The sequence below is a fragment of the Pelobates fuscus genome, chromosome 13 (genome assembly GCF_036172605.1).
Source record: "Pelobates fuscus isolate aPelFus1 chromosome 13, aPelFus1.pri, whole genome shotgun sequence".
NCBI lineage: Eukaryota > Metazoa > Chordata > Amphibia > Anura > Pelobatidae > Pelobates > Pelobates fuscus.
This window is the reverse complement of record NC_086329.1, coordinates 85,180,864-85,192,926: the sequence shown is the minus strand read 5'-3', so window position 1 is coordinate 85,192,926 and position 12,063 is coordinate 85,180,864. Positions and strand designations below refer to the sequence as shown.

Here is a 12,063-nt window from a genome sequence, read left to right as displayed (position 1 = left end):
CACACAGGTGGGGGCTGCTTTATAGAGGACAAAATGCCTATTTAACTGAAGGAGAAAGGATAGGACGTTGTCATTCTTTAACATTCATTCATTCAAACATTATTCCATTCTCACTTGCACGCAGAGCATCATACACAAGGACTTATGCTGTAATACTTTGGTAAGATTAATTATTTACTGACTATTTTTGCATTCTGTTACATTCATCCAATACACTTTTATCTTATATTTATTTGAGTCATTGTTTCATTTATTACAATATTTTTACAGTGCCTTTTCGGGTCTGCAGACACTGAACTATTTTTAGTGATAAATCAAAAATATCATCTAGAATGGTTAAAGAAAACAGTATTTATAAGTAATTTGGAAACGGAAAGGTCTACTCCGTATATAGCTATAGATTGCATAAAGACACGCTAAGCTTAGAATGACCCGGAGTGACCTTTTGTCGGTAAAGGTCCACATCATACCTGAAGCGAGCCATAACTATCAAAATTGAAGTATCACCGAAACCGACACCTATGACTCGTATTGACTTGTATGGTGCACTTATACAGAACTGCTTTCAAAAATAAAGAATAAGAAAAGTTTGGTTTTGACTTTAATAGCTCAGCATTTGGATGTATTATTGCGCCAGATTATTCATGTGTGCACACATGGGTGCGGCCAGCCACTATCACCACTGACAGGAGATAAGATAGAATTTACAGTAGAAAAAAGAACAGAGCAGGAAGTGCCAAGAATGCTGTCAGACCTAGCTCCTGTTACAATAACCCTAACAGAAGTAGATTGTTTTAATCAGATACATTATGTCAATTGACTCATTTAAATGTAATGGAGCAGTTATTGGTGTTTACACAAAGGGTGTTTGCACTTCAAATGTACTGCATGGTCAGAACTTATTTTTATTGTTTCATATATTGTAGTTTGTCTTTGTTTAAAACAATTCTGTAGAAAAAAAATATGTATATCCCCAAAATTCTGATGGACCGGTTTATTAGGTGCATCCCTTTATAAACAGGAGCAGAGCACCTACATTAACATTAGACTCTGAGACATGGTAAGGATTGGGTACCATTGTGTTCACACACTGGGTAGACTGTGCAGCCAGTCCCTTGATGAAATGTTACATTAGTACAGTTATCACATTAATGCAGGGTAATCTATACACACACTGTGTTTAGTATAATCTGATACTGAATCTTATACTTATACTTATAATCTAATACTGAAAGCATTTATTGGTATGAAATTCTGTGCTGTGTTTAAGAATGTTTTTTTTCTCTCATGCTAGCAGAAGATGTTGCAGTACAGTCTGTTAGTGCTGGCCGTGGTATTTACCAGTGGACATGCTGTTGATGACTACCCCACTGGAGGCATTTACATGGGGTACAGGAGCTGCAAAGACATCAAGCAAATCGATAGCTCTGCAACAGGTGAGTGAGTATCTACAATGGAAAAACTGTTATTTTACCCTTCTTGAGAATAGCAGACTAAATATATTATTGATGAGCACCAGTAAACTTGTTCCACTCTTGTTATTATCACAGATGGAATTTATACTCTGACAACCAAAGATGGAGAGCAGTATCAGACCTTCTGTGACATGACTACCAATGGAGGAGGGTGGACATTGGTGGCCAGTATCCATGAAAACAATATGTATGGGAAGTGCACAGTGGGGGATCGCTGGACCAGTCAACAGGGAAATTCCATTAACTACCCTGAGGGAGATGCCAACTGGGCAAACTATGCCACGTTTGGGCAGGCTGCTGGAGCAACCAGTGATGACTACAAGGTACTCAAATTACATATGTCAGTATTCTTATTCTAAGATGAGTCTTAGGGTGCATAGCCATATACTCTGGCTTTATAGAGCAATCTTCTGGTCTCTGGGCACCTTTTTCAGATGTGGGATGCAGTTCAAGATGCAGTGATTGGCTGATTGCTTTGATATCAGTCAACATGCCTTTATATTTTAATATGAGGGTGTATTTTTTTCCATCAACTATGCATATTGGGATTTTATTCAATACTTGGGGTGAGTATCCAGAGAAGGTTTTTAATTTAATCTCAGGGTGCATGAATAGATACGGTTTACATGTCCAGATTTGTCTTTGTTTAATATTGAGCTGCTGTCAGATTGTTGGATCTTACAATACATACTTTGCACAGATTTTAATGTGTATTTTTGTTTTGTTTTTTTGCAAAAGCAAAATTGAAAAAAAAATTAAAGAATATTTTTTTTTAATTGTATGCATAGATGTATTTTTTTTTTAAAATATCTCAAGGTATACAACAATATAGGATTTTTTTTTCTAATTTTCTAAAATATGACAGTGAATAGTTACAATATGCCAGTGAGCTATACCAATATAAGCAGATACTCAAACACCTTTGTGAGTTTTCCCTTATACCTCACAACAAACAGAAATATACATACAAAATAAGGTGGATATCACTCTTATTTGAATGTTAGAACAATTTGATGGCGGTATATTCCTAAAAATAAGAATATAAACAGACAGATAATAGTGCAATATAGCCAATCTTTCACAATAAAGTGCAATAATAGATGGAAAAGCACTCACAAGCGCAGAGCCACTAAGTAAGGCTCAAATTTCCAGCTCTGTGGGATATGAAGGTTCCCACTCCCTTCTTTCTGCTGATAAGAGGTCTCAAGTAATGGGATGTCCTCTCAGTAATCGATTTGAATGTAAAGTGCTTTATTATAAAGTGTACAATAAGTAAAAAATGTAATAAAAGAAAATAATAATAAAAACTAACAATGTTGAAGGTAAGTCCTTTAACCCCTTAAGGACACATGACGTGTGTGACACGTCATGATTCCTTTTTATTCCAGAAATTTGGTCCTTAAGGGGTTAAGTAAAGTCCTTATGGTGCAAAACGCGTTTTGCCTCATTCAGAGGCTTCCTCAGTTGCTGATGTGCTGTGTTAATTGATTTTCTTTAAATAATGTATATTACAACCACGAATGGGAATTAATTATTTTTTCTCAATTCTACCTTTCTACCATATTACAGTATTCAACAAAATCATTTTTAAATATGTAATTCCCATTCATGGTTGTAATATACATATGTCTTTTGCTGCCTACTCTTTTTCAATGGACTTAATTATGAACTGTTCCGAATACTGCTTCAGAATAGACCATGAGAGATCGCTACATCAACTTGAGACCACAGTGGAACGCAAAGATGCGTCTTAACACCAACATATGACGTTTGCGTTCCAATGTTGGAACGCACAACCCGGAAGCGGAAGTACCGATACGAGCTGACGCCGGCCGAGGAAATCCCGCCATTCTTGGATGATTTAAAAAAAATCAATTAACACAGCACATCAGCAACTGAGGAAGCCTCTGAATGAGCCGAAACGCGTTTTCCCCTTAAGGACTTTACTTAAAGGACTTGAGACCTCTTATCAGCAGAAAGAAGGGAGTGGGAACCTTCATATCCCACAGAGCTGGAAATTTGAGCCTTACTTAGTGGCTCTGCGCTTGTGAGTGCTTTTCCATCTATTATTGCACTTTATTGTGAAAGATTGGCTATATTGCACTATTATCTGTCTGTTTATATTCTTATTTTTAGAAATATACCGCCATCAAATTGTTCTAACATTCGAATAAGAGTGATACTCCACCTTATATTGTATGTAAATTTCTAAAAGAGTTTATTTTATCTTAGGGTCCATACTGATATATAGTTAAACTGAATTTTGGTGTACATAACCAGATAAGGATTTATATGTATTGCCATAACTTGAAATTGTAATGATATTCTTGAATTGCGGTAACCGGTGACTTAAAAACATTACAAATGGACCCCACACATTTTTACATTCAAGGGTCTCTGGGGCTTGATATCACTATGTTACCTTGGTGCGCAAATTAGATTAATATGTGCCTTTGTTATACTTCATATACTATAAAACCATATGAGTCTCTTTCTGAGTTTCTGGTTGAGTAAAGGTATCCTGATTTAATGACAATTTATATTCCCAGAATCCAGGATATTATGATCTCTCCGCCAAGGATTTGGGTCTATGGCATGTGCCCAACCGGACTCCGCTTTCTCAATGGAGGAACACAGCTCTGCTGAGATATCGTACAGCAAATGGCTTCTTAACTGCAGAAGGAGGAAACCTTTTTAAGTTATATAAGGTACAATATTTTTTATGAAACATAAAGGAAATTTCACTTATAACGTAAGAAATTATGTCAGATGCTTAAGACGGAAATCGCTTTAACACACATGGTATTCATTAAAGAAAGGGATAGGCGATTTTTTTATTTTCCACAGCTGTTTTTATTTAGGTAACTAAGTTTAACTTGGTAGAATTTAAAAACGTAGGAAATAATCTCCCTCCGTCAGATGTTGCAAGGTGAAAGGGTCTTCCTTCAAACTGCACATGTGTAAATCTGTCAGGCATGCTCAATGTACTTTTACAGCATTCCTAGGGATAGGACACAGATTGGTTAGATCTGTGTCCACCCTGAAGTGGGTGTGGAAAGCACAAGACGGACAAAGCAGGTAAATATGAAATATTCCTGCTTTGAAATATTCCATGTTGGAATTTATATTGACCCACAATTACTTAACATTCAATGGCAAATATTACCTGCAGGAGACTGGGACAGCCATGGGTTCTACTTGTGCCCCTACATATGCGAATCTCTTTTTGGGATGGTGGGAACAAAAAGTTTTGATAGATCCGCAATATAGTCTGTATCACAGATACGTTTTGAAGTGGTACAAATATATTGATGATATGCCCCTACTATGGACTGGTTCAGTCCAACATTTTGAACAATTTGTGACTACCTTGAATAATAACAAACTAAATCTCACTCTGACTCGTTTAATTGATGAAAAATAACTTGTCATTTTAGACCTAAAGATTTTACTAATGGAGGATGGGACTATTCAAACTGAATTATTCAGAAAGCTTACTTCAACTAATAGCCTCCTCCATTGGGATAGCCACCACCCACACAAATTGAAGACATCAATCCCATATGGTCAATACCTGAGAGCGAGGAGGAATTGCTCGCAGGATTCCACTTACTATCAAGAATGCCAGGTCCTAAAACTACTCTTCAAAGCTCTAGGATATCCTATCAACGTGCCAGTGAGACAAATAGAATAATAAGTTTGAAATCTATAGGCACTCAACCAAACTCTCTGACTCCCAGATGTATAGCCACTCTTGATAGTGCTGGACCACGATGACACAGACCTTTTCCAAACATTGGCCCATATTACTGCCTAATTCTACACTTAAAGGGACACTCCAGGCACCCAGACCACTTCTGCCCATTGGAGTGGTCTGGGTGCCAACTCCCACTACCCTTAACCCTGCAACTGTAATTATTGCAGTTTTTATAAACTGCAATAATTAAGTTGCAGGGTTAACTCCTCCTTTAGTGGCTGTCTACTAGACAGCCACTAGAGGGCACTTCCCGGGATTATAGCATAGATTATCTGTGCTAGAGCGTCGCTGGACGTCCTCACGCTGTGTGAGGACCTCCAGCGTCGCTAAAATCCCCATAGGAAAGCGTTGAAATAATTTTCAATGCTTTCCTATGGAAAGGTCTAATGTGCGTGCGCGGCATTGCCGAACATGCGCATTAGGTCTCCCCCGCCGGTGGGCGGGATCAGTCTCCCCGGCCAGCTGACGTGGGGATGGCGAGGAACATTGGCGGACCACGAAGTAGCGGTGAGGGACATCGTCGCTGCCTCTGGTAAGTCACTGAAGGGGTTTTGACATCTTCAGCAACCGGGGATGGGAGGTGGGAGGGAGAGGGGACCTGCAGTGCCAGGAAAACGGATTGTTTTCCTGGCACTGGAGAGTCCCTTTAAGCAGACATTACCTACTTATCAATCAATTGCAGCTCAAAGATCAAACAATTTGAAAGATCTTCTAGTGCATAGATATTTGGCTCCTACTCCATCAAAATCCAACTGGCTTACAAACACCAAGGGCACTTATAGATGCGGCCACTACAAGGCTTGTAATTTTATCACCCCTTCAAAATCCACTAGATCGACACAGTCGAAAATCACTATCAAAACCAATGCACTGGTGAACTGCAGCACCACCCGATTGATATATTTAATCATATGTAGCTGTGGTATTCAGTACATTGGGAAGACTTTTCAACAATTACGCCGTAGGATCCTTCAACATGTGGGCTCTATTAAAAACACTTTAACACCAACACCAGTAGCCAGACATATTGTGAAATTTCACCAAGGCAATGTGGACAATTTCAGGTTCCAGTCAATTGAGAAACTGCCACCTAACCCTCGGAAAGGAAACTTTAATAAACAACTACTCCAAAAAGAATCCCAATGGATTTATTCTTCCAGGACCTTGACCCCACAGGGACTCAATGAGAAGTTTAATTACACTCCTTTCATACACTGAAAGTAAATTAATGGATTCGTCTAACTAATGATCTCCTCTATTTTCCAAATATTCTGATGTTTGCTCTCTAATTGGCACATAAAATATACATATATATACAAACTAATTACAATCGCTTTTCATTATTATTAATTATCATTTTCATTATTTATATTATTTTTATGTATTTATCTATTTATTCTTGAGATTACTTTTTCAACATGTGATATGATATTGAATATCACTGTATAAAAAAAAATATTTATAGCCCTCCTCTATTTAATATTTATATTAATATTTATTTTATTTCATTTCATTTCTATTTTCTATTCCTACTTTCATATTGATATTTATTTTCATTTATTATGATTTTTCAAGTGTTCTCTCTATTTGAGGTGTTTGATATATAAACCAAGAGCTAATTATGAACATTGTGTATGAGTATGATAAGTATATCTGACTGATAAAATCAACAGCCATTGAACATTTTTGAAATGCATAAAAATCAATAGCCATTTAAAATGCTTGATAATCATTTTAAATGCACTAACAATAATCTGCAAACAATAAAGATCTTTGTGGTCCACTCTGACCACCATCCCACATCAGGCACCAATTGGTGATGTCACCATCCTCATTCACCAATCATGATCTAGAGCACGATATTTAAACCTGAATTCACAGGCACGTCACCATCTGACACCCTCAGCCTCCCGTTTCTTTAGACCTCTCCTTATTAGATTAACGTTATATTTTGGGATTTTCTTTGATACTTGATTTAAAACTGAGCGTGGTTTGTGGCTGCGGACAGACTAAGCCGTCTGCAAAACCACGGCAAGCGCTGATACAGCGCATACACACTGCAAAGAAGCATAGATACCATTAAGATTATGCAGTCGTGTCTTGGCTTGCAGGGGGTTTCTCTTGTTAGTTAGCTAGTTGAGTAGTTATTTCATGAGATAGGTGCCCTCGAAGGCAAAGTTGTACCTTATATAGCTATTAGAATTTACTATTGGAGGTTTTGTTACGTCCACATCAGCACTAGACAGTATCTTCCGTTAGGAAGTGAACTCAGCAACTGATAATATTGACAGTTGCCCCTCAAAGTAAAGAAGATTTTTACATATAGCTTATAGTTCAACTTTGTAATCTTATCTACAACGCTAACCGGCACTAACAGATTCTCCAGCATTGCCTGCAACTCCGGTAATGATTGGAGTTAGTAGGCAGACCGGAAAATGGTATTCCTTTTGTTTAGCTGTTCTCGATTGACAGGCACATTATAGTATATACTGTCTGAATCTTAAAGATTACGGTTTAGGCAATACACACTGTAACGGACCGTTTCACTTACAAGAGGATAAAACCCAGTTTAGGCGATAATCCCCTTTTCCATAGACCAGCAGCTACTGCAAGCACCAATCTCCCGGACTGCAAACTGTACAAATCTTCCAACTCCCGAACTGGAAACACACGAACCCTGGAATAGCTGAACAGGAAAAGCATATAATCCGCTTACACTCCTGGCAGTCAGCATACAATCCAATTCCCCCAAAAACGAGACGACACATCGGTTTGAGGGTCAAGCAGAATCTCAGGTCTGGCACACCCAGCCTGGTTTTTATTACAAGTGTACACATACAGGCCACACCCAGGGGGAGGCATAAAATAACCAATAGTATCATAGGTGCAACCCACACATCCCCTCCCCTTAGTGTGACACATAATCCCATTATACATACAGTTAAAATATACTTTTTACACAACTTTCATAACTCTAAAACCATACAGCACATTCACATAAAAATACATATCCACAATCAATCCATTCAGGGGAACAACATATTACAAAATTGCATGAATCAGACCAGGGGTTCAAAAGTTAGTAAAAGTATCTTTTGGGCCCTGGCTTGCAGCATGGCAAAATCTGGCTCAAACAGAAGTAAAACATCCCCCACAATGCATCCCGGCTTCCTCCCTTCTGCCCTGGAGATAATTGGAGAAGTAATCCAATTATCTCCCAGGTCAAAGACAAAACTCCATTACACATGTGGGGACCTAAATACAGGATTATGTTTTAAAATATATAAAGTCACTTTTTATACATTAAACACAGACATGTAACATATCCACAGATAGCTCAGGTCTGCGTTCACATTATTAGGTGAATGGCACGCAGGCCACACAAATACAGTTTAATTGCCATGGAGCCAAAGTCTTTCCCATAGTCTTTCATTATATGAAAGCTTGGGCTTGTCACCAGTGGGGTATTATTTATTTATTTATTATTGCCATTTATATAGCGCCAACAGATTCCGTAGCGCTTTACAATATTATGAGAGGGGGATTTAACTATAAATAGGACAGTTACAAATAAACTTACAGGAACAATAGGTTGAAGAGGACCCTGCTCAAACGAGCTTACATTCTATAGGAGGTGGGGTGTAAAACACATTAGGACAGGAATTTACAATCAAATAAGGTGGGCTGCCCTTTCGGAGAGGGCAAGAGACAAGAGACAGGTATGTGAGGCCATAAGCTTTCCTAAAGAGATGGGTTTTAAGGCACTTCTTAAAAGATGCAAGACTAGGGGAGAGTCTGATGGCGGTAGGCAGGCTATTCCATAGGAAGGGAGCCGCCCGCGAGAAGTCCTGCAAGCGCGAGTTGGCCGTACGAGTGCGGACAACGGACAGGAGGTGGTCACGGGCAGAACGGAGAGACCGAGAAGGGACATACCTATGGATCTGTGAGGAGATATAAGAGGGGCTAGAGTTGTTCAGTGCTTTATAGGTGTGAGTTAGTACCTTGAATTGACTCCTATAGCATACAGGAAGCCAATGTAAGGACTGGCAGAGGGGTGAGGTGTGAGAGAAACGACTAGAGAGGAAAATCAATCTAGCAGCAGCATTCATTACGGACTGTAAGGGTGCAGTACGGCTATTGGGGAGACCAATCAGGAGAGGGTTACAATAATCCATGCGGGAAATTACTAGAGCATGGACAAGCTCCTTGGTAGTATCTGGTGCAAGAAAGGGGCGGATGCGGGCTATGTTTTTAAGATGGAATCTACAGGATTTGGCAACATGCTGGATGTGAGGCTCAAAGGTGAGACCAGAGTCAAGTATGACGCCAAGACAGCGCGCTTGCAAGGATGGACTGATGTTGGTACCACAAACTTGGAGGGAGAGCGAAAGAGGAGGATCAGTATTAGGAGGAGGAAAGACAAGGAGCTCAGTTTTTGAGAGATTGAGTTTCAGAAAGCGGGAGGACATCCAGTCAGAGATGGAAGAAAGGCAAGCAGTGACACGTTGCAGGACGGCAGGGGAGAGGTCCGGGGAGGAGAGATATAGCTGGGTGTCATCAGCGTACAGGTGGTAGTGAAATCCAAAAGAGGTAATAAGTTTGCCAAGAGAGGCAGTATAAAGAGAAAATAGAAGGGGACCAAGGACGGAGCCTTGGGGAACTCCAACTGAGACAGGGCAAGGGGAGGAGGTATCATTAGAAAAGGAGACACTGAATGAGCGTTGGGAGAGATAAGAGGAAAACCATGAGAGGACAGAGTCACAGAGACCAAGCGATTGAAGAGTTTGAAGAAGGAGAGCATGATCAACGGTGTCAAAGGCCGCTGAGAGGTCAAGAAGAATTAGTATGGAGTAGTGGCCTTTGGATTTAGCTGCGATTAGGTCGTTAGTAACTTTGATAAGGGCAGTCTCTGTAGAGTGGAGAGGGCGGAAGCCAGATTGAAGAGGGTCAAGGAGAGAGTTGGAATTGAGGAAATGAGACACACGGGTGAAGACAAGTCTTTCCAGAAGCTTTGAGGAAAAAGGGAGCAGGGATATGGGACGGTAGTTAGAGGGGGTGGATGGGTCGAGGGATGGTTTTTTTAGTATAGGTACTACAGTGGCATGTTTAAGGTCAGCAGGGACGATGCCAGAGGAGAGCGAGCAGTTGAAGATGTGTGTTAGAGAAGGCACGAGACAAGTGGAGAGAGATCTAATAAGGTGAGATGGGACAGGATCGAGCGGGCAAGTGGTGGGGCGAGAGGAGCAAAGAAGAGCAGCCACCTCTTGGTCAGTAGCTGGGGAGAATGTCTGAAGGGTAGGAAAGGCATGATCTATGTGTGATTGAGAAACAGAAAGGCAAGGAGGGGAGAATTCTTTCCTTAGCTGTTCAATCTTGTCAGTGAAGTAACATGCGAAGTTATCAGCAGTAAGGTTAGTTTTGGGGGTGGCCACAGCAGGGCGAAGAAGAGAATTAAAGGTGTGAAAGAGACGCCTGGGGTTGCGGGAACATGAACTAATGAGAGTGGAAAAATAGGACTGTTTGGCAAGGGCAAGGGCTGCACTGTATGAACACAATATGAATCTATAATGGAGAAAGTCTGATTGTGTACGAGACTTCCTCCAGGAGCGTTCAGCACAACGGGAGCATCTTTGCAGGTAGCGCGTTGATTTAGTATGCCATGGTTGGGGGCGGGTCCTCCTCGAGGTGCTTGTTTGGAGTGGCGCTGCAGTGTTCAAGGCAGATGTAAGAGTAGAGTTATATATGGAGATGGCCTGTGAAGGACAGGAGAGGGAAGGGATGGACAGCAGTTGTGAATCAATGTCAGCTGACAACTGTTGGAGATCAAGAGAATTAAGGTCCCTCCTGAGTTGAGGGGGGTTAGGCTGAGGTTTTTGGGTGAGGGGGTATGTGAGAGCAAATGATAAGAGGTGGTGATCAGAGAGTGGATATGGAGTGTTGCAGATATTAGATACTGTACATGCATAAGTGAAGATTAGGTCAAGGGTATTGCCAGCTACATGGGTGGGAGAATCTGCCCACTGCGATAGCCCGAGGGAGGAAGTCATGGAAAGTAGTTTGGTGGCTGCAGAGGTCAAAGGTGGGTTTATAGGAATATTGAAGTCCCCGAGAATTAGGGATGGAATGTTAGAAGAGAGGAAATAGGGTAGCCAGGCAGCAAAGTGGTCAAGGAAGAGAAGAGGGGAACCAGGGGGGCGGTAAATAACAGCAATGTTAGCAGAGAAGGGTTTGAAAAGGCGAATTGAGTGTATTTCAAATGATGGGAAAGAGAGAGAAGGGGGGGTGGGAAGAGGTTTAAAAGAGCAGTGAGGGGAGAGGAGAAACCCAACACCACCACCTTTACATTCAGAGTTTCTTGGGTTGTGGGTAAGTTGGAGACCACCGAAGGACAAAGATGCAGGGGTGGCAGTGTCAGAGGGGGAGAGCCAGGTTTCTGTTATGGCTAGTAAATCTATAGAACGAGAGATGAAGAAGTCATGGACAGCAGTGGATTTAGTTATATTGCAAATAGAGCGTGCGTTCCAGAGGGCAGTATTGAAGGAGGATTTAGAGGAACATGAGATGGGTATGAGATTAGTGTGGATCCTTGGGTTAGTATGTGCTGAGTTTGTTGCGAGGGGGCCGGGGTTAGGAGAGACATCACCAGCAGCTAGGAGCAGAAGGATAGAAAGGAAGTGAAGGTGGGAGTAGGATTTGAAAGTTTTGTAGGAGGGTATGTATGTAGAGGATTTGGGAGGAGTTGGTGGAGATAGGCTGGAAAGGTATGTGTAGAGTGCATGAGATGAATAGAGAGGGGAGGGGAGTAAGGTGGAAGTAATAATTATGGTGTTG

At 40.8% G+C, this 12,063-nt stretch overlaps 1 protein-coding gene across 1 annotated transcript; it reads left to right on the top strand.

Annotated features, from left to right (window-relative positions):
• The first annotated feature begins 1,010 nt into the window (after window positions 1-1,010).
• LOC134582638 (intelectin-1-like) lies at window positions 1,011-6,450 on the top strand. The gene is made up of 5 exons (XM_063439299.1): window positions 1,011-1,060; window positions 1,298-1,436; window positions 1,551-1,798; window positions 4,025-4,183; window positions 6,163-6,450. The coding sequence occupies exons 1-5, from the start codon at window positions 1,058-1,060 to the stop codon at window positions 6,448-6,450; spliced, it is 837 nt and encodes a 278-aa protein (XP_063295369.1). The 5' UTR covers window positions 1,011-1,057.
• The last annotated feature ends 5,613 nt before the right edge of the window (window positions 6,451-12,063 follow it).